We start from the raw sequence: 23,896 nt of genomic DNA, 5'->3' as shown, positions 1-23,896 counted from the left end.
TTCAACCTCATATAATGTCAGAGTCATCAGGACTAGAGAAGGGCTTGTTGAATGCAAGAGCAATTGGTTGAGGAGAAAGCAATGAATTCAATTAATTGGCAAAATAGAAAAAGAATCATTTGCCAAAAAATACTCTGAGTATTTAACCAGGGTCCTGACACAATTAAAGGATCACCGGGCTGCAGAAATTTAGCAGTCAAGCTGGAATGGCAAGTTTTTTAACACATATTTTATTGAAATTTTCGGTATATCTCCAATGAGCCCATTAGGAAGTGTTTCGCACAATGTGAGCAAATAGCAAAGAAAAGCAGTACGTGGTAACTCTGCAACAGAAAGTGGCATAAGTAAGCATAATTTATACAGAGCAAAGAGGTCGATCAGCAATTAAGTGCATTATAAGGCAGCATCAGTTCATGTGAACAAAGTACATGAACTGAATCTAGGAAATCACCAGGAGTAGATGTGGGATGAAAGAAACTGTTTAGCAATAACCTAAGCGAAAAACATGAGCAGGACGCGGCCACTGGGCTCCTATTCAGTCAGTGGTATTGTCTGTGCGATGAGGTGGCATGTACGGGCAGCCGAGTCCTGGGGTATACCTGTTGTGGCATCAGCCCAGGAGCATGGTATTGAGGTGGGAGAGCCAATAAAACCAAGGGCGCCCGTGGGGGGTCTCATCCCTCGTGCTAGGAATCCCCTTCTAAGAAGGACACAGCCTTCCCTCTTCAGCAATAAATCGGGCAATCTTAAAGTTATCAGGCACCATGCGTGTAAAGTTCAGGTTTGTGTTAAAGGACATTTGTGTTAAAGGACACGTGTGTGTGTAAATATATAGACATGTACACGTACAGCAGATTGTGAAATCTCTGCCCGTCATGGCATCTTTAAAACACACACATTTCTCCATGCAACGGTGAACTATATTGTTGCCTAAAATGCCAGGAATACTATAATTATGGTTACCACGTGGATTTGCGTCACAAATACATTACCGCTGATTTACTGTATGGCTGTGAATGGGACTTAATCAGTTCTGCTTTTGCTCAGTATAGACACACATGTGCGTAGAGACTTTCTCCCCAAAACTAGGAACCACTACAGGACATCTAAAAGTAAATACGTGACAGGCAGCGCTTATTCTCTGTCTCGGTAATGCTATAATTAAATTACAATCCACCTCTACCTTAAAGTAGGTCGGTTTAGCTACAAACAAATGCCAGTGGAGATGGTCAACTACAATGTTCAGCTTTTTCTGGAAACTATGAGTGGTCATGAGATGTCTGTAATGTTTTAAGAGTGTGCTTCAGTGTGTTTTCAATGCTGCAGGTCTCACCTGTTGCATTCTGCCTGCCAGCTGCCACAATGGAGAAAGCGTGCTGACGCCGGCCTACCTTTTTGACAAGGTATCCCTCCCGTATTTTCTTCGGTTCTCTCTCCATGCTGTGCAGAGGGGGCTGCTGTGCTCGTACCCGCGGACGCTGCACTGCAGTGATGCGAAGGGCACCGTGTGGTGTGGTACGCTACTCTATGGCTCGCGCAGTGCCACCGCCTGCCAATCACGTGTGAGCTGCAGGACTTCCTCATATGTGGGAGGCAGACCGCAAAAGGGAACTCCACGGGCACGAGGACGGGTCTGACTGACACAGTCCGGATGAAGAGCACCTCAAGCGTGGTTTGAGGGAGTTACTTTCTATAAGATGTTTGTTTGCAGTAGAGCTTAGTTTAGCTTTAGAAACAAACACATGACTTCTTATCAGCCCTATGAATGTTGGGTATTGCGGCACGAAGATTCAGGCATTTTAACTCAATTTAGAACTTGAATTTTGTAAGTGGTGTAAAGATTCCGAAAGGACTTCTGGATTTCGAAATTTGATCCTGTTGAGGTCAGGTACATCATATACGTGAATATGGCCTATATATTTCATTTTGTTGTTTTGAATCATTCTAATAGTACTAGTTAGATGCTTCTATGCACAATCAGAATTGGGATAGGGTGTGGGTTGGTGTTGCCAGCGTTTTATTCTTTTTTTTATCAGTTTGTATTTGAGTTGGCAGAAGGTTTTCAGCTGAATTGATTTTTCCTCTCAGTTTCAAGCAGTGGAGGCTGCCTGCCAAGCCTCCATGGCATTCTCTACTTCCCATAAAGTCAGGTTTAATAGAAGCCCCAAATCTGGATCCCAAAATGAGCCAATGTTTGCTACATGCTGTGGCCAGCAGCAGAGGACAGGCATGTGACCTGTGTGCAGTGTGTGTGGTGCATGGAGATATGTGATCCATGAGTAGTGTGAGTAAGTGATGGAGATCAGAATACATATGCAGTATGTGGGCAATGTGTGATCAATTTCTTCAAACATGTGCAGGGTGCTGGGGAGATCATCTATGAGCACATGTGCTGTGTTCCTATGGCTCATGGAGAAGTGTGATGCCATGTGCAGTGCGTGGGTCCTGCAACCCTGAGCAGTGAGCACATGTCTAGTGTCCGGGGGTTCAAGATATGTCAGCCTGTGCACTGTAGGTGTACATTTTACATCTCTGGGAACATACACACTGTGTGGACTTTGGAAATGTGCAGGATGTGGGGATGCAGAGAGCGTGTGTATTGGTAACATATAACAGCCTTATCTGAATGCTCCTAGCACCCAGTCAGTAATATTAGTAATACATCTACCCAACACCGTTTGGTTTCTAATACTCAAATATCAGCATGGAAAATATATTGGAAAGAGAACCATTTTTCCCCAAACATCAACTTATTATTTCGGATTTTCATCTTGAATATTTTTTCAGTTTTGGCATACATATATTATTTCAACCAAGCAGAAGTGTCTAATTTTGTTCTCTGGCTGCGCACAGGATAGTTACTGGTAGTTAGAGAGCTACCGGTAGCTTGTGAGCTACTTGTTGGAAAAGCCTGATGCATAGGAGATATTTAGGCATATACGCCGGGTGTGGGGGTGGAAGCTCTGTTTGGATATATGCAGGGCCTGGGGTTCCATATCAAACCGCACATGCGGAGTGTGGGCGATGAAGGTCTATGAGATGTGGAGAGCTCTGTGGACATGTGCAGTGTGGGGGAGAGCTCTGTGGACATGTGCAGTGTGGGAGAAAGCTCTGTGGACATGTGCAGTGTGGGGGAGGGTTCTGTGACATGTGCAGTGTGTGTGAGATGGAGAGTTCTGTGGATACGTGCAATGTCTAGGGGTGGGTAGTTCTGCTGACTCGTGGAGAGCTCTGTGGTCCTGTGTAGTATGTGATGGTTGGAGAGGTCTGTGATCATGTGCAATGTGTGATGGATGGAGAGCTCTATGAACACGTGCAGTGTCTAGGGAATGGAGTGCCCTGTTAACATGTGTGCTCTGTGGAGTATGGAGAGCTCTTTGAACATGTGCAGTGTGTGAGAGATAAAGAGCTTCGTGATCACGTGCACTTCATGACCGATGGAGAGCTTTGTGATCATGTGCAGTTTGCGAGGAATGGAAAGCTCATGGGACATGTACTGAGTGTGAGGGTTGAACAGGTATGTTGATATGTATAGTGCATAGATAGTGCATATAGTAGAGAGCTTTGTGGACCTGTGCACTCTGTGAGAGATGGTGATATCTATGAACATCTGCATTGTGTGGGGGTACAGAGCTCTGCAAACATGTGCAGTGTATGGGATTGTGAGCTCTGTGAACATATGTAGTATGTAGGTTCTGTGGACATGCGCAGTGTGGTGGAGAAGGAGAGATCTATTGCAATGTGCAGTGAGGGGTGAGTTATTTTGATATTTGGGTAGCTCTATTGACATTACCTGTGTGTGGGGGTGGATATCTATGTGAAGAAGTGCAGTGTGTGGGATGGGGAGCTCTGAACATGTGCAGTGTGTGGTGGACGAAAAAATGAACATATGTAGTGTGTGAGGGTTGAGAGCTCTCTTGACGAGCGCAGAGCTCTTTGGACATGTGCAGTATGTAGGGGGTGGAGAGCTCTGTGGGTGTGCAGTGTGAGTGATGGACAGCCCTTCAGACATGTGGAGTGTGTGAGGATCACTAAAGTGTGCAGTTGTGTGTGTGTGTTTATGTCTTCAATGAAAATCTCTCTGCCTTGTACAGAATGTTGGGGAGGCGATGTGTCTTAGCATGAACGACGAGAAGGGGTGGAACTCTCTAAGATTAGAAAAATGGGGCTTAGCTTTTGGACTTAGTCCACTATATCATTACCATGTCCTCGCATTTCAACACTTCTCCCCTGCACTTTGCCCTCCTCGTCCCAGTGCTCCTGCAGACACTTTAATTAGTTTGAAATGGCCATTCTGCCACTTGGTGGACAAGTCGGCTTGATCTGAAGCGCCGTAGTGCCTAGAACAGGTCTTCGGACGCTACGTTAAGCAACTCAAATACATTGAACTAAACAGATACAGAAGGTAAGTCGACACTCAGGTATAGGAGAAGTGGCAAATGGAGAAAAGATGGTAATCAACAAGGCAGGTGATGGAGAGGTAAGTGGACAGGAGAGGAGAAGTGAGTGCATGAAAGGGAAGGGAGAAGAAAGAAGCAGAACAGCGAGGGGCGGGCCAATCACAGAGAAATGACAACAGGAGAGCAGCGAGGCTGAGTGCACATTATCTGCAGAAGAAGCGGCGTGTTCAGTCGGTTTTAAAAACACGGAGTCCTCCAGATGCCAGACATGTCTGTGCAGCCCGCCTCTCCCACCTCCTCGAGTTACTGAGAGCCCAAGGAATATCGCCACCGCCCTAGGTGAAGTGACACTCCTTCCCACCGCCTCCACCATGCAGGGAGGTAACATGTGCTACTTGCAGAGGTAGGTAATAAATAATCTGCATGACCTTACCTTACCATGGACCAGGACCACATGAGGGGCTCTAGTCTCACCGCCGTCTGCTTCTGCTCCTGCCCGGGGTCGTGCCACTCTGACCCCACCCACGCCGCGCCCCCCTAGCCAATCCTGGTGCTGCATGCAGCGCCAGGATTGGCTGATCCACCGCGCAACATCCATTATTGGATGCACGGTGGACCAGCCAATCCTGGCGCTGCATGCAGCACCAGGATTGGCTAGGGGGTCACCCTGTGTACTCTCCCTGGGCAGCCTTGGAGACCCGGCCGGGCTGAAGCCGCACCCCCGGCCCCTTCTCTATGGAAAAGTGTTTTTCGCGCAAAGGCGCATGCTGCAGCAGACCAGCAGACCCGCCCCCCCCACCCCCCACCCCCTGCGCACTCCGGACCGCCCAATTACAGGCATCAACATGACCATCTGTGATCCCTCCCGTGCTGCGCTAATTTGAGGAATTCGTCGTGGTATGTGTTTGTTTAGCAGTGCCACGGTGCGTCCAGGGCTTAGTGGGGCTACGCCCCTACGCCCCAATGGACGCACCGCTGCTGGTGGTACGTTCCGCCCTTCATGCCATGTGAGTCGTAATTGTGCCGCATCAAGGGGCACGCTGGGGCCGTGACAAACACTGTGGGCGTGAGTCCGCGCTGTGGGCATGTGTCCGCCCTTCATGACATGTGAACCGACAATTACGCAACTGCGCCGCATCAAGGGGCACGCTGGGGGCGTGACAAATGCTGGGGGTGTGTGGTACGTTCCGCACTTCATGCCATCTGGGTCGTACATTAATCAGATTGTCTGCTGTGGCCGTGTGCTGGGGGTGTCACAAAGGCGTTCACCTCGAAGCGTGGTAAGTAACCATTCGCAAGACTCCCTTGGGGGACTGCCCGTTGTCTCACACATACTGGGGGTGCCGAATGCAGTGTGTGCCTTGGCCTGGGTGCGTCTGAAAGGGCCAAACGCAGTGTGTGGCTTGGCCTGGGTGCGTCTAAAAAGCACTCGGGCCGAAGAGTGTTGGTGTGGGTCATAAAAAAATAAGAACAGCTGGAAACAATCATTCAAGACTCACACAATTCTAATTGTTAGACGGTCGCCGCTGGCCCTCAAGCGGGGGCACACGCGACTGAACGTGTCTGCGGGGACAATTACTGCAGCCTCTCATGCGCGCTGTTACTGAACTATCACATTAAACCAAATTACACGCGCCTGCTAACATCAGCCAGGGCTGTAGCCGGGCTCAGGCGGCGGATCACTACACTAATTACATGCGCCTGCTAACATGAACCAGGGCTGTAGCTGGGCCTCAAGCGGGGGGACACGCGCCTGCTAACATCAACCAGGGCTGCAGCTGGGCCTCAAGCGGGGTAACACGCGAATGACCGTATCTGAATACACACATTACACACATTCTATTTCATACCCGGACAACGTCGGGACGGGCTGCTAGTTTTAAATAAAGCAATAATGTTTTTTGTAAAGCAGCCTGTTTTCCTTAAAGGAAAACGAGATGCTTTACAAAAAGAAAAAGTGTTCTTTTCATTTTTTAAGAGCAGGCAGTGGTCCATGATACCACTGCCTGCTCTTAAAAATGCTTTTACAAACATTCACAAAGGGGAAGGGGTCCCTTGGGGACCCTTTCCTATTTGGGAATGTTTTACCACTTACTTGAAGTAGGTGGTAATATGCGAATGTTTTGCGACCGTATTCACGGTCACAAAACATTCATGCATACTGTTAGGATTCTCTATTTGTCAGGGACGCTCTTAACACGCCCTTCCACATAGCAAATCGCAAACCCATTTTGCGAATCGCAAAATTGGGTTTGATACATCGCAAAAGCATTTTTTGCAATCGCAAACGGGCCGTTTAGTAGAATCGGCCCGTTTGCGTGGAGAAAAATGCTTGATGCATCTGACCCTTTGTCCCTCTCTATCTCAGCGTGGATGGCACTGTGCTAATCCTACCCTTAAAGTCTTTGATAGAAAAGCAGACATTTGAGGTGAGCAAATTTAAAGTGTCGCTAGCGTTGAGAGTGCTTTATACTGGAGCTGCTTTCCACCTAAACTTGAGAACTACCCAGAGTTCTCTGCTTCGTTTTGTTGTTGTGTATTTATGTGTGGATCTTTCTTGATTTCTCTCTGAGCCCACATGTGTCTATATGTGCTTGAATCTATCTGTGTTTGTGTATAGGCGTCATGATATGTGTGCCTATGAGAGTCTTTCTGTCAGTAATTAGGTGTGTGTTTATGTAGCTGGGTTTTATTGGTATATGTTTACATGCGTTTTGTGTCTATCCGTTTCCTGATCTGTCATTGCATGTAATAATGTGGATGAGTCTGTGTGTTGCCTATTATATGGGAACCTGTGTACTTGTCTGTGTGTGTGGGCATGAACTGTTCAGGCACTTGTTTAGCGTTTTCCTCCTAGTAAGCCTATGTGTGTCTGTGTGTGTTCCTGTTTCTGGGTCAGTATGTGTGTGTATTTTGTTGTATGTTTGTGACCTAATGTGTCTGTGTCTGATTGTAGGCGTCTTTATCGTTATTGTGTCTGCCTATTATGTGTTTGTTTATATGTGTGCCGAGAAAAAAGAAACAGCTTACCAATCCTGGAAAAAAAGATGTTCGGCCCAGCAGACTGTAAACACACAGTCATTGTCACGAGCTGAAAAGGTGTGTGGAGCAATTTTATCAGTTAGGCTTCATAATCTATGAATGTAACCTGTACATATCTGAGCCAATCATCATGCATGGGTTTAAGCAGCCCATTATAATGCCACTAACCGTCTCCAGGGTTAAATGATTTATGAGAAGGAGCCTAGAAACTGTGCATCCTGCATGGAGAACATGGCCTCCCCATAAGCTCCTGGCTGGGCGCCGTCCCATCCAATCACAACACTGCCATTCCAGCGTTGTGATTGGCTTAGGGGAGGGGAGGGAGGCTGCCTGCTTCCTGTTCCTGCCGGAGGCAGGAGAGCAGGAGTAGAAGCAAAGACGCGGGACCGAGCTGACAGACAGGTACGTTTTTTATTTATTTATTATTAAATTAAACCACCCTCCCCACGTGACCCCCACTTGCGATTAATGCCGGCCGCGACTGCTTAGCATTGGGCCATATCCTCATTCTAATGCAGGAACGCCCACTTAAAATAGTGCCGGTGCTGTATGTGCCCCGACGCTAATTGTATTCCAGAAGGCGCCACGCAAGCATCTGCAACATCTTCTGTAATGCCACAGGGCTCCAAGGGTGCACACAACAAGCACACTCTCTCATTGGTCACTGTGTATTATAAAACCCCTGCTTGTGCCCAACACTACAAACAAATCTAAAAAAAACATCTCTTGAAGCTTGAAGGGAATAAAGAGAAATTTTACCCTGGAGGGTACTCAAGATATCAATATATTGACTTGGTACCAAAATAGCTATATAGGCACATCTCATGCTAAAATGCTGCCTCATCTGTGGTGACACCTTTCAGTTTGCGCTATTGAAGATTCCATTAGGATGTCTGTCTGTCTGTCCTTGCTGTGCTTGCCTGTGTACCCTTGCCATTTATAACCTCGTTGGGTTCTGTCTGTTTCGCGCTCCCTCCTTCTAATGTCCAATGGATGGATGCTCTTGTTCTTATGTGCATATCTGCTTCTAATGTTACTTCATTCTTTGATTAAATAAAATTAAATTAAAAAACATTTTTGGGTGCGTGTGCACTAGTGTGTTCTCTGTTATGAGGACATTACAAAGTAGGTGATTGCAAGCCCTTTGCCCTTTTAAATCCGGCATGAGAAGCAATATTCGGATTAAACGAGTCACCGCATCCAACAGCCTCCCAGATTAAACAAATACAGGATTATGGCTCTTTGCAATAACGCGGGGTTTCACGTGCTCACTCTCTGGCCGGGTTTCCTGGACCCAGTTAAATGATGTTTTTGTTTTTCAACTGATTGATATGAAACTGTCCCGACACTGAACACCCATCCCCACCTTATGATCTGTTTCCTTTTTTGATTTGATTCACAATGAAGTGGTAGGCTGCTTAGCTGGGGAAATGTCAAGGCTTCTTTTTAATTAAAAGGAAAAGCCATTTTCTTTACTAAGCCACGTATCTCTTTCAGTGTTTAATTTGTAAACAAACAAAAAAAACAGAATGGAGCCCATGATTTTTTTTTTATTAATTCCTGCCACGGGTGTTGAGAAATGCTGGGATAGCTTAATACCAAGGCTGCCTAGACTTGACTCCACCTCATGTCTCTTTCCTCGTTCTTCTTTCTACCTTGAATGCCTTTTCTCTATTGCTCTGGGTCAAAGTCTCATGATGAGAAATAACTCCCAGTCCATAACAAGCATTTACAATGCAATAGGTCTCGTATTTACGTGAGCTTAAGTTATTGCGCGTAAATGCGAGACCTATTGCATTGCAAATGCTTTTTTATATTGTTTAGGTGGAATATTGTTCTGGACTAGCAGGCTGCTAGCTGGAGGCTACCCTGAGAAAGTGTGAGATTGTGTGCCGATGAGGCGAGTCCTATGTGTCAATTAGTTAACTCCCATTGTGCGAGGTTACATCACCCTTTTTTACATTAGTTCCTAGACCGCCTTTTGACATATGCTCTATTAATATTTAGAATGTGAGCCTACATGCTACACTGGCTGGATTGTTGAAAAGCTATTCATTTTCCGGATTCCTAAAAAAACTCTCTTAGCGTAGGTAAATCTAAAAAAAATCATTGATTTCCATATGTGCATTTAAACCGGTAGATTTTACGCTGATATTGGTTGATTTTGGGATAGGGTTAAGCTGAAAATGCACCTTAACTCTTCTTTTGGTACGTCAAGAAATGTATTGCCTGACATGTCTGGAAAATTAGGGTGTACTTTGACACCTAGTTTGCACACTTAGATGAGCAGCTTTTGCCACTAAAGCTAGGTGTATAAATTGGGTGTGATATCTGTAGATACCTTAATTATGGGTGTGTAGGTATTTCCCACATTCCTATTCCCAATTCCCCAACTCTTGAAACACACGTTAACAAACTGGGCACTAAGGCAGTGGTAGAAGAAAAGGGTGTACAGCAACTATTACTGTGCCCGATCTGGCATCCAGGCTGGCCCAGCAACTTGTACTAAGTGCGCCCTGTTGCTGTTTCGTTACACCTATCACTTACAGCGACACCTACACTTTCAGAAACAGCCTGCAAGGTGGAAGGGAGACAACACAAATCCCTCACTTACAGGCCCATCACCAACATATTTTGTACTTCCTCTATCCTGTCTTGGAGATCAGAGCATCACGGTTGGAACCTTTCACTTTGCTTCAGACAGACACCCATCAGAGCCCACAATGACAACTAGCATGGCACTTCTCAAATTGCTAAAAATAGACAGAGATTTGGAAGAGAGATTTTTCAAACTATTTATGAGGTGTTGGTCTATGCACAGTCATGTAAAAATGTCAAGTGAATCTGCCTGTGTGTAATTGTGTATAACAGAAGGATCTCTGCAACACAAACACTGAGCTGTCTTACATGAAGTATAGGTCCGTAACCTGAAAGTTTCACACTGTTTTCCACATCAAGCACATTGGCCCAACATTCTGTTTAATAAGAGAAATCTATAACCACATTGCACGGAGATCTTTCCAGCAAACGTTTTAACTACTAGAATTATTTTACCACCATTATACCTTGAGACTTGCTATATTCACCAAAGATCTCTGCAGCGAGATGCCTTAACCCCACAGGACATTTTCAACTACAAGTTTGATTATGACTATTTAATAGGCTACAGAGTATCTGGCCTATCACACTTGTCCTTGTTGCATTTTTCCCTGCGGCACAATTAAAAAAAAATATATATATATATATATATATATATATATATATATATATATATATATATATATATATATATATATATAAAACTGTTTGTCATCCATACCATCCCTTATGACACTGCTCTTAATGGCTCGCTCCCTCTGTGCTGCCATCCCACTAGACCCCACAATGTAAGGGTTCCCGAGGTACACTGATCCCATTTCTGTAGTCCTGGCTGGAATTCAGGAAGGGGAAATTAATTAAATATTGAATCAGTGAAACTGAATTTGGAAGCGCAGACCCAAAAATCCTACTTTTTGGGTAATTTTAAATTAGGACCACAAAATAAATTGTGACTGAGACACCCGTATATATTCATGGCATGAGCGTAACTGTCAATGGTGCCACGGCACTGTGGTCTAGTAGAGTAAGGCCCAACTTCCCTCGAAGTATGGCAGTATTTCCTTACTAAACAGGTGGTAGGAGAGACATTTGACCGATGTCACCGATACTAGTTACCTCACTGATCTACAAGTGACTCAGTCCAGGTGGCTCATTTGAAAATTGGTCATATGAATTAAACCGACAAGCCACTGGCAGCAAACTTTGCATTAGCCTAAAAAATCTTTACAAAAAATGCCAGATAACGCTGAGTTTTCATATGGACATAGACATATCTACAAATTCGTCCCCTACCAGAAACTTCTGCACCACTCTTTCTATGTTCAACAGCTCAGCGTGGTAAAAAAAAAAACAAGAGGCTACTGCCCACTCGATTAGTATTCAACCATATTGGATCACATCTGTCCCCAACCGCCCCCGAAGACAGGTCACTGAACAGTGCTTTAACCAAACACCCTGTCAGTGCGCAGAGGTCATCGTCACCAGCCATTGTCTGACTCGAGGGCAGGATACCTTTTGAAGCCCTCGTGGTCTGTGTTCAATGAGAGGGAAGCACGTGAGAGGTGACAGCAAGAAACCAATGGGCAGCAGCAAAGATACGAGAGGGGGAAGGGAGCTGGGCAAACAGATGAGGAACCGGTTAGGAAGGAGAGGTGAGAAGAAAGGAAGAGAAAGGGCGCCTGGAGAAGGAGGGATAACACAAAGTCAAGGCGAGCAGGAAAAGGGAAGAGTGAAACAGTGAAGTGGGCTCTGGCCAGCACCAGCACACAATGGAGGGAAGAGGGGCCCGACGAAGGGAGGGAAGGCGTAAGTGGGTGGAGAACGGGCTCCGCATCTGAAAGAGGGGATGGTGCGTTAGTGTTTCTTCAGCAGCAGCAAAAAGAATCTTTGTCTTAAGGTGCCACATAAGTGAGGGGAAGGACATAGTAGAAAGCAAGGGGCGCGAGACTGGGGATGAGCGAATACCACAGATAAAAAAGTGAAAGCGAGCCATGCGCGCATTGTGCCTCATACATAGTACTACAGAGACGCCATGCGCGTGCCTGGCTGCGCTCCATGAGTGAGGGAAAGGGCATAGCGGAAAGCAAGGGGAGCGGAATTGGGGATGAGAGAATACCACAGCCGAGTAGCACATGTGCACATCGACTGCCCCGGCGCACGCACATCTTCTGCATTGCCTGTCCCAGTGGACAGGCACGTGCACATCTCCTGTCTCCCTTCGGCAACGAAACCGACAACAATAAGTCTTGCCAAGGAGAACAACGCATGCACTGCGTCGCTAGGCGAGACCTAAACATGAGTGTTGGTGCCCACTGCCTGAAAACACCGGCACAAATTAAGCACTGGCTGTCAATTAGTTGTGAATGATTTTTATCCTTTAAAAAATCTACCAGGCTTCGACTGAATTAAAAAGTAGTTGCGGTTCAAATTGAGCTTGTTGAGCTGCAAGGATGTGGTTTTGGCTGTATACAGTAATTGCAAGTGTCTGAAACTTCAATTGTAAAAACAAATTGTGCGGATGGCCAAAGTTTTTCTTAGAAGTCGGCTGCCACATGTCAAGGTTCCCTAGTCCTAATTCTTCCACATGCTTTTGTGATCTACAACCCTCCATTTAGTGACTCTTTCACTCACTTTTCCAGGTACTTTGCCATCCCTTCATTTTCCCTTTGTCACTGTTTTCCTATCTTTCTTCCCCTCTTCTTTCTGCATGTCTTACCTTTCCCTCTTTCGCTCTGGTTGTTAAGTTGATGATGTAAAATAGGTTCTGGTCCCCAAAAGGATTGTCGGTGTCCACCACCTGCAGTCACCAGCACAAAGTAAGTACTGGTGCTGGTGTAAGAACAGAGGGTCTAATTTAGAGTTTGGCAGATTGGTGACTCCTTCACAAGTGTGGCGAATATGCCGTCTGCAATATTATAAGTGCATTTTGTTCTTTAAACGTGGGTTATCCGTCACGTCTGTAACTCGTGCACTGAACTCAAAATGAGGTTCTCACTTTGAGAAGGCTGCATGGCTTCTTGTCTGTGCTCATACCTGGAAAGCTTCAGTTGCTCTGGCTTCCTGAGGATCCCTGGCAATAAATAGGACTACAACCTGTTGCTACTTAGGCCGGCGTGGTGAACGCCACTCCGTTCGCTGAATTTGCAGAGTTTTCCTCACTCCGCTGAGTTTTTTCCCCGCTGGAAAATCCACCTCCCGGCGAGATTTCTCAACACGGGCGGTGAGATTTCTCAATGTGGGTGAGCGCGGATGTTCGCAAGTGCTCGCGTTGAGAAACCTTCTGTTCGCTTTGAGAAAACTGCAGCTCAGGTAGAAAATCTACTCAAGCGGCAAGAAAAGAAGCAGCACCCTCTTGCTCTGCACATGGTGCAGTTCGTGCTGATTTTACAGCACCGGACAAAAACCCGGCGCTGAAAATCAACGTGAACTGGATGTCCAAACACACTCCTCCGCTTGTGAAACTCCGCGTTGCGCGGCAGAGATTTTTGGTCACTTCGTGGAGTTCAGTGTAGAACTCTGCCCAGGCCTAAGAGATCTTAGGACTGTCACATTTTCTTATTAGAGGCGAGTGTTTGTACGCACACCTGACTGCTGACAAATAAAAGAGGTCACCATCTTTACTTAGGGGACACATTACGCCCTCAATCTGCCTCGCTCGTGACCTTAGTAGAGAGGTCACCGGACTACTTCATGCAAGACATTGTTTCCAGTTCTGGACTTTTAATTAATTGGCATCCGGTGCACTCTTGAATTTCATCAAAGTGTCTGTAATTTGCATTGTCGTATGAAGTGATGCCATGACTTAAAATGTTATCATTAATCAAAAATATGTTTCTTTTTAAATAGCTGTGTTATGTTATGCTGATTGTAAATCTTAAGGGGAGAGTTTGCAAGGATTGTTGATGGCTAGCAATTAAATTGAGTACCTATTCTATTTCACCAGGCACAATATTCAGCAATCAACCTTCTGGATTAAGGACCATATAAGAGACTAATGTTCAGACGAGCAGGAGATGAACTCCACAGCGGTAAGTGACTGGTACTCAAGCTGTCTATGAGTTAAGGCCTTTCACAGCAATGTAAGGGTTAAATCCGCGTTAATTATTGAAGCTATGAAAAGAATGGAAACATTCAGGAGCAAGTAGGCGAACCTAAATAGAAAAAGCACTTTATTTAAAATGTTTTAACTTATCATGGTAATAAGAAAATAGGACCGGTATTAAAAATTTGGTGGCACATTATGTTGATCGGGTTTCAGATAGTATTTTTAAATTTAATTTAAACAACTTTTTCTGGGGTTGCTCGCGCTTAATCTTAGTCGATTCTAACGACTCAAGCTATCCAATGTGGATTTATCTACTACCTTAATAATTCTTAGGAAACTGTTTTTACAGTGGAGACCTGTTGTGAGCCTTTGTTTAAAATTGAAATTAAAACGTTCCTTCCTGAAAGCATATTGACTATTTGTACTTGTCGAGAGTAAGACATTCCAATTGACCCACTGAGCTATCACAGGACCACATCCATCAAAAAAGCATTATGCGATTACCAAATAGTGATTTTTACGCTATTTGGTAATCGCAAAATGCTATGTATTTAAGGAATTGGCAGCCATTGTTGGGATACATTTGTAGGTATCTTTGATTTGCGACAACACTCCCAAATTATAAAGCCTATTTTAAATACCTCACTTCGTTCCAAAATGTAAGAGATGTAATATTTTATACCATAGCCAATCACAGGTTAATTGGAAGCATGGTGGACCTCTGGGCTGCAAAAGGAACTAATTAAGATACACAGATGAACCAACAGAGTTGTTCTGCAGCTCGATTATGCAGATACTTTCTGCACAATCAGTGGCGGCATGCAAAATGGTGCCCCCCCTGCATAATGTGATGAGATGCCTCTGAGTCCCTCAGTCTCACAGATATTCATTGATCTTGGGCTCAATTGTGGTCCCCTGAAGGTTTGGAGGACCCCCTTACCCGCAGGGGTTGCAGGGGCCTGTGTTACACCCCTGTGGACAACAAGGGAAGGCGATGGGATGGAAACTTCCTGGAGCTGGGACTGAGTTGTACACATTTCTCACTTGGCCTTGTTGAGCCCTAGGCACATCCATGACTCTGTCTCCGTGTGCCCCGGGAAGCCACCTTGTGATGTTTAGTCTAAGAGTGAGGAAGGCCCTTCTTGCACAAGGGAGCTATAGTACTTTTTAGGTAGGGTCTGCAGAGCTGCTACTCTCCAAGAAGGTTGTTTACCTTCATGGGTTTCCCCGGAAATGTCTGTCTGTTTACCCCAGCCAATAGCATATCTCACATTGCTTGGATGACATCAGATTGCTGTGAAGGGGCAGTGGGACACATGAGGAATAGTTAGGGATTGGCCTGGGAGTACCCACCAATGACATATTTACTTATACCCTTTCTGAACCCATGTTACACCCACTGCTTCTCAGGACAAGCCTGAGAGGAAGAAGATAGAATGTCTGCTTTTGCTTTAAGAGGAACATTTCCTGCTCCCCATCTTCAAGAAAAGTTGAAGGAATTTGTTGTGAAAAACTTGACTTATTTAAAAAAAGAGAATCTTTGTAAATTTCATTGGAGTGAGAACTAGGTGCATCCATTTGACACAGGTGCAACCTCGCTGAATACAAGGACAGCCTTGTACAGCGCTGTACTTTTTTGTCCCCACAATATGGGTTCATCAGGTCAATAAATCATGGGTATTCATTTTTTGGGGTCATGTGGAGATCAACCTTTGAACTGATTCAACTTCTAGTAAAGCATGAAAACTTCGACCAGCCCAAACCTCCAACTTTAGGCTGACGCTGAGCTCTTGTTGGTCAGCCTTGCATGGTCTCTAGTTCCTGGTAGACCCTCTATTTTTAATTTTGTTCAGGATTTCTTTACTTACTTTTTTTTTTATAAACACTTTTTATTTGTCAACAAGAGGGCAGCAAACTCAGGATTTCTTTACTTGCTATAGACATAATAAAATGCCTTTCCAAAATTGTTACATATTCTTTATTAATTTTTGAAATCCTTATCTAATCTTTTGCTTTTTTGGGACCTTTTACTGGTTGTGTTTGTTTTCTCAAAAACTGGTTTAGATCTTTGTGTTCCTCATTTATTTTAATGTGCTGTAAGGGTAAAATGTATGTAATCTTTGTAGGGTTCTATGTAGTCTGAGCAGGTTCATGTATGAACAGTATACCCTTTCTCTATGTAAGGCTGCCAGTCACATGTTCTTCATTCAGGTTTGTCTATGACTTCCAGCTGCGCCGAACACAAAGTCCTTTCTATTATACTCAGTTTCTGCAAACTGTAATATGTTTTACCAAAGCACCCTTCACATCTTAATATGGGTGAAAATATGTTGCAGAAATCTCAATATAGGCTTATAGTCTGCTTTAGAGAGCTATATTGGCCAGGGATTCATTTATAAAGATATGCCAGGGCCCATCTAAGGAAACCACTGCCGCTTGCACCATTTATTGTGCCTACTAGCACTGCCAACGCCAGTACCAACACAACTACTAACCATCACACTCCAATAAGTGGGACAATTCTGGCTATTCTCAGCCACCCAAAGCTTAAAAATGGCCTGGACAACTGGAGTAAAAAATTGTTAATGTCTATTGAATTGTGAAACACTCTCTTAAAATGCTCACTTCAAACATATACATACAGCCCCACCATGTGGTGGGCTGTCGGAAGAGCCAATACAGTGCACCGGCCAAATGCCGGCTCAAATTAAACACTGATACTGGCCATTAAATGTTCGCTCCAGTGTTTGCTGAGCGCCTATAACAAGGGAGCAGGCTGTTAATGTCCAATTAGAACATTTCACCCCAAGAGGGAAGAATGTGCTAACTAGAAAATAAGGCCTCTCAGGAAACAGAGCGGGTTGAGACCCAGTGCAGCTCTGAACCCTTTGTTTCACAGCTCTTGCTGTGATTGGGCAACAATTCAATGTGTGTGCAGGGCCATGGCTGTTAGCTGTTAAACATACCCAGCAACAGCTGTGTAAGAAATCTGAAGTCCTCCTCTAATTCTTCCCTGGGCTTGGCTAAACTGTTTTTCATCCTCCAGCTGAGCCAGGGAGACCCAGGAGCTGAGCAGAATTCCCCCTTCCCACCTTTGAGGCTCCAGTGATAGTGTGCCCTATGTGACCCATGGAAGGAGGGGGTGGGGATGCTCCTGTGCGCCCTGATCCACAGCCTATGTCTCTCTCTTTTCCCTGCCCAATCCACCAATCCTGGAGAAGCAGGGGGCTTATACCAGCTTTTATTGGCTACTGCTGCTCCTTTGTCTTCAGTGGAGCTCGACTTTCCAATGCTGTAAGTGAACTGTAGTTCGGACCCTTAACCTTAAATGGAACATTGATAAGTTTGAGGTTCTATGTGATGTGCAATTCTGGGGCTCAATATCTGTAGCGGCCGACACAGGTAAGAGGGTAGGGATCAGAGAAGTAGGGAGACAATGGGATAAATAATATAAATTTTAAAAAAATATAAAACCACCATCGATGGTGCGGCGAGTGCAAGGTAAGTGTTTTTTTTTTCATTTAATGTTACTATGCCGTCGTCTGTCAACTACCCCGACCCCCAACCTGCCCCGCCCAACCGCCTAACTTCCCCAGAGCCCCACCACCCTTAACTGTGCTGGCCTCCACTGCTCAATACCCCTTAAAGGAGCCCTTCCTCCAACATGGCCGGCAGTCAAATTGATGCTTATGTGAATAAACCGCTTAATGTAGTCTCTCGCTGTCTCCTACGTTTCCTAATAGTCTGTGACTATCACAACTGTGCTGTACTTGTTGACAAAGAGGCTCAATGTTTCCCTCATGGCAAGACTGGAGGAAGGATGTCATACCTGACTATGTTTAAGACATTGTTCATATGACTGTCCAAGGACACATTCTCAGCACAGGTTGTGGAACTGGTTCTAGTGCCTGTGATTTGGAATAAGATACTCCCTCCTGTCTCCAATGAGGCAGGCTAAGTGAGCTTGGTTTAGGAAAAAAAAGTTGAATATGCCTGGTGGAAAAACCTGCAGCCCCGACCTGATTCAAAGCCAATTTTACATTTCCGTTAAACCAATATGAATCATAATTTCCTGTGTGCGCATTCAAACTCAAAAAGGTTTCTACACCAGCTGTAGGAACTACTGTCGACAAGAAAGCAACCAAACTGTTCTATTAAAAGCACATATTCTGGTCATTATTTAACCGAAAATAATTTGTTGGTAGGTGGTAGCAGTTTTCTTTATTTTTATTTTTGTGACATGTACTTGCAATAAAAAATAAAAAAGCACCCCACCAACTTGCAAAGCCAGACCTATTGATTTTTACTGTGCTTGTTTGACACCAGGTGTTGAATCTTGCTCATACAATATGGAGTGGAAATGATAAGAAGCAGCATTTTTTGATGAATGCTCGCTGTAATAAAAGACGATTCAATATAATGAGGCTTTTGAAAAGAAATTTCATGCTTGAAAAATGTAAGATTTCATGCTGGAATAACAAGAGGCCATTTGCATGGTAATACATTATTTTATATGTAAATCGAAAAAAATAATTATGAAAATATAAGTGAAGTGGCTGTTTTCACGGCTCAAATGCATGCTGCCCGCTTATCACATCATACAGTCACCCACCATCCAAATATCCGTAACGGACACACAAATTCCGTGAAATGAGCTAAAACATAAACCATTATGTTTCTGACCTAATCACCTACAGCTAATGTGATCCAATTGCCACATTACCACTTTCTCTTTGTAGGTTTCATGCTAAAGGGCCTGTCCTGCACTACCAACCATACAGAAGTGGAAGGAAACCAAAGGGGTTTTACCCTTGAAACCCCCTCTCTTAGAGAAACCAACGCTTTCTAAAGCAACTTAAATGTATCACACATCATCAGCAACCCACTACAACCTCCAATGAGCAGATAGCAATGGCAGACCCCAATGTTGTGTTACTATTGCTGCTAAATCTTCTGCACGTTGTCCTTCCTCCCAAAGCCGGTGTTTGGCTCTCAGATCGGCATCTAGAGAGTTAACAACACCAAAGTAGTCTGTAGGACTGAAGAGTGTCAAGTCATTTGGTCAGAAGACAACATTTCTTTAAGATGAAGAGGATTTCACATCCTCTCTTGTTTATTGCACCCAACCCAACATGATTAGTAGGGAATTGTACCCAGACTACTGCATTTTGGATTTTTTTGCCAGCATCTCCATTTGCGAAAACATTCACCAGCATAAAACACCTAGGGGCATATGTATGAAACGGATTTTTAGTCGCAAACGCTGCGATTCGCAAAAGAGCAGCGTTTTCGACTAAAAATTCACAAAACGCGATGTATAAGGAAAATCGCATCGCAAAATTAAGGAATCGCAAAATTTGAGATTCCTTAATTTTGCATAAGCATTTAAGGAATCGCAAATTGCGATTCCTTAAATGCTATGTATCAATCACCCAAGTTGTGCGATTTCTTCTTAAGAAATCGCAAATTACCACCAATTTCAAGTTGGTGGTAATTTGCAATTTCTGTCAATAATGCACTTTTTAGCATGTTTCAATGTGCCATGTGGCGCACACACATGCCTTTAGGGCATGTATGTGCGCATACACATGCTCATTTAAGGGGTGCATCAGGGTATCCTTATGACACCCTTGCCCCCTTGAAATTATTCTCAATTTGCAATTCTCAAATTGCAAACCGCAAATTGTGAATTATTTCCTATTCATTCCTATGGGCCTCCTGGCCCATAGGAATGAATAGGAAGGTATTCCTTAATTGCGATTTCCGAATTTGCTCATCGCAATTAAGGAATACTAAGAAATCGCTAAATGTTTGCGATTTTTTTAATACATCCCGTTTTGCAATTCCCAAATAGCGATTCCCACAAAAATCGCTATTTGAGAATTGCAAACACGGATGTTGATACATATGCCCCCTACTCACATTGGACAGCCACTTTCCATACCTACCGCATGGAGGGCGGGTGAGAATTCCATATCCGATGTGCATTTACCATAACTTTGTGTTTTAGGGCTTCTGAAGTTTCAATCAGTGTTGGACCGGCCTTACAGGGAGTCTGCCAGCCTGGCACAGCCAGATATGCCAACTTGTGTGGGCCAGTGTTTTGGTCGCGTGGGCTATGACAGGACCAAAAAGCAACCCACACTTTGGCCCTTCTGAGCTGGCCTATCTTACATCACCCTGCCAGAATGAGCCAAAATCCAATCTTAGACTACTTCTGATATGTAGCACTTTATATATATATTCTTTCTTTATTCGGTTTTTAAAAAATTTTAAAAACCATAAAAGTGACAGACATAAAACACAATTTTATACATCATAAGAATCATATGTCAGTACAAATTCATAGTTGACAGATTTCCAAAAGGGCCAGTAATGGATTCTATACAGGTGATGCTAACAATCAATAATTTTAAGAACAGTTCCACTTATCACAGGTTTGTTCTGTGTTTGAAAATGCATTTCAGGAAATTAGCCGCATGATAGCAAATATATTCTGAGTCTAAGAACTGCAGACGCAACATTGCTGGGCGACATTGTCTGATACCCCACGTTTTTAAGAGTGGTAACAGCCACAGCTTGCGATGATCATGATAAAATTTACAGAACAGTACTGTATGAATCGTTGTCTGCTCTGACATATCATCACGAGGACAAAGGGGAAGTTTTTGTCCCAACAGTTTTTTACGGGAAAGGCAACTAAACAATGGAATATGTTTAGCCTGAACCTCGTCAAAAGAAGACGTTCAAAAACTTTAAGATCGTGTAGCAGGTAGGGTTGAATTGACGGAGAAATCTGTACCGCCAATATGTGTTGCACCGAGACTTTATTCGCTTCTTTAACGAGGCGGATTTCTTCCAGGTGTGCTAATGCCCTTGCTTTCAAGTCCTTCTTCGGGAGTTCACTGCTTGTTTCTGGGGCGGTATAGTATTTCCTTAGCCCTATGTCGGTCATAAACTTTTTAACATAGGAAAGCCAACTAATTTTCATAGCATAATCTAAGGACATGCAGTCCAAAAAAATCTGCCTTGTTAAAATATTTTTTTCCGACGACCAAATACGTCGCCATAACAAGAGTGGCTGGATTTTTGCCACATCTTCTAGATAATGAATTCCCAGCTCGGTATGGCATACAAAGGAAGAAACACATTTGGGTGCCGCTAACAAAAAACGTAAGAATATTTTCTCTGCCACTTGTAGGGAGCTAATATTAACATGGGCCCAAACTCCCGCCCCATACAATGCTATTGCCTGACATTTTGCACTATAAATTCTCAGGAGTTCTGCTGGGGGCCTTTTGCCCAACTTCTGGGAAAAATGAATTAAAGCTACAATGGCTCTCATGAAGAGATGTTTTCTTGTCTCAACTGCAGCTTTCAAATTCATTATTGCATCAATTAAAATTCCCAAGTAGGGGTACTGTGCCGTAGTTTCAAGTTTTTGATTTTTGAGAATAATGTCTTTAGGACATTTTTTCCCTGATCCTGTCACCATTACAAAGGTCTTTTTTATATTTATGTGCAGGTCTAAGCTCCCCATAAAATGCACATATCTATTCAAGGCCCTCTGTAGTTCACGTGGAGTGCGCGCAAGGATGACTGCATCATCCGAGTAGAGCAGAGCGGGTATTGGCCGCTCTTTCACTCGGGGTAAGTCCTGACCTCCCACCAGCATCGCCGCCTCCAATCCATTGGTGTACAGCGAGAACAGAAAGGGGGCCAGGACACACCCCTGCCTCACACCACTCTCCACTCCAATTGACGCCGACAATTCACCCCTCACACCAAATCGCACCCTAGCAGAGGCCTTTGAATATAGCTCCCTTAAAAAATCTATCAATGAGGCGTCGACCCCCATTTGGGAAAGGACAGCCCAAAGCTTTGCATGACACACGCAATCGAAAGCCGCAGACAAATCAATGTATATCATGTACAGCTTATCCTTTTTTGCACAAACATATTTCCCCATAATCATTGATACATTTAAGGCCTGTTCGGTGGTCCCTAGACGCTCCCGAAACCCGAATTGAAGATCGGAAAGAACACCACCATCATTCACCCATTGCTGCAAGCGCTCGAGTACTATCCTTCCCACCACCTTGCCCAAAGAGTCCAATAGGGATATTGGTCGGTAGCAAGATACATCCTTCCGGTCTCCTTTTTTAAATATTGGCACCATGATGGACTTGGACCAAGAATCCGGCAGGCCCTTCACTGCTACAGCCCCAAACACCCTGGTCAGCACCGTGCCCACAGGTCCATGTTATGCTTAAATATATCTACAGGAACCCCGTCGGGTCCCGGGGCTTTCCCATCTTTACTGGCGTTTAGAGCCTGAAGTACCTCAAGAATCTCGAAATCTAGCAAGATAGGATAAATGACCCTGCCTGAGCTAGGGTTAGGCTCTACCGAGTTTTCTGATGCGGTGCTATTTATCTGAAATATTTTTGAGAAGTGAGCCACCCAAGCTGATTCCTCTATGGCTACTTCAATACTTGGAAGGGTACTATCCTTTACTAGGAACGGAGATTTGACCATCTTCCAGAACGCCTCGCTATTTTTTTCCATGGAGCTACTGTGGAGTTGCTCCCACAGTTCTTGCTTTAGCTCTACCTTCCTCTTTGAGCATTCGATCTTGTATTCCTTTCTAAGCCTACTTATTTCAGGTTGATCTCTAATAGGTTTATTAAGCGCAGCCTTTAGCCTTTTACAGGCCGCAGTACAACTATGGTTAAACCATCCTGGTTTCGTGTGTCGGTTACTTTGAGTCTTAATTGTAAGTAGTTCTTTAATTTTTTGTAGGATTACTGCAAAGTTGCTTAGAACCTCCTCATCTGTGGCTGTCAGGTCTAAGCATTTAACAAATGAGAAATATGCTGCTTCTATGACCTTTTTAGTCATGTCCCCGGGGACAACCTTCTCCCATCTTAGGGAGTAACCGTTGGTCTTGTTTATATGCAATGTGTTCTGTCTTAATACACCTGCAATTGCCTTTACAGAAGGGTGAGGATATGAAACGACCAGGTCTAGGCTGAGGGCAGAGTGATCGCTTAGAGTGTTAACTATCGTGTTAAAGCCCCCGACTCGGTTATCCAAGACAGTTGATATTAGGACATAGTCAACCGTTGTTTCGTGTCCCCGCCCCAAATAAGTTGGATCAAACTGAAATGAATTTGGATCAACTTTGTTCGCTATCGTAAGACCCAAGACTGACAAAAGTTTGTTTAAGCACTGCCCCATGTTAGAATGAATGTAATGGGGAATAGGGACATCATCTTCATCCACTAGGCCACAGATGTTACTATCATTACGTGGACACGGATGGAGATTAAAATCCCCCCCAGATAATGCTAACGTTAGCTCTAGCGCCAAGGTCCAGCGTAAGTTGTAAAAGCTTATCGCACAGGTCACGTAAGACCCTCACCACCTCCTCCTCCGAAAGATTATTATAGAAATTCAGTAGGAGGATGATGTCTTTCTTATTAAAGGAGAGCCTGAGGAGCTGATAATTTGTGTCAAAAAAGAGAACAGATATTTCTAACCCTCGCAGAGTAGTCCCAATGAAAATAGTTAGACCACCCTTAGGCCTTCCCATAGGACCCGCACTAGCTGCAACAAAATATGTTTTATATCCATTTAGGTGGAGTTCAGTTGTGGCCCAAGTCTCCTGGAGACAGATAATATTGTAGTTCTCCAAAAGACTTAGGGCCCTACAGTCCTCCACCTTAGAGCGGAGGCCTGCCACATTCCAAAAAACAAATTTGATCTTTGTAAGTGGAGGATCACTCACTGTCCGGGTGGCCACAGGTGG

At 44.4% G+C, this 23,896-nt stretch overlaps 1 protein-coding gene across 3 annotated transcripts in view; it reads left to right on the top strand.

The window, feature by feature from the left end:
• The window catches only part of LOC144791304 (diacylglycerol O-acyltransferase 2-like), a 310,035-nt gene that overhangs the window by 97,096 nt on the left and 189,043 nt on the right, over positions 1–23,896 (top strand). For all 3 annotated transcript variants that reach the window (XM_078665970.1, XM_078665972.1, XM_078665971.1), the window contains exon 2: positions 13,984–14,068. In XM_078665970.1, coding sequence (XP_078522096.1) covers positions 14,054–14,068 — 15 coding nt within the window. In that variant the 5' untranslated portion in view covers positions 13,984–14,053. The remainder of the gene's footprint in view (positions 1–13,983; positions 14,069–23,896) is intronic.

Source organism: Lissotriton helveticus, chromosome 11 (assembly GCF_964261635.1).
Source record: "Lissotriton helveticus chromosome 11, aLisHel1.1, whole genome shotgun sequence".
NCBI classification, from domain to species: domain Eukaryota; kingdom Metazoa; phylum Chordata; class Amphibia; order Caudata; family Salamandridae; genus Lissotriton; species Lissotriton helveticus.
Note: the sequence above shows the minus strand (reverse complement) of the source record. Positions and strands in the feature narration are given on the sequence as shown.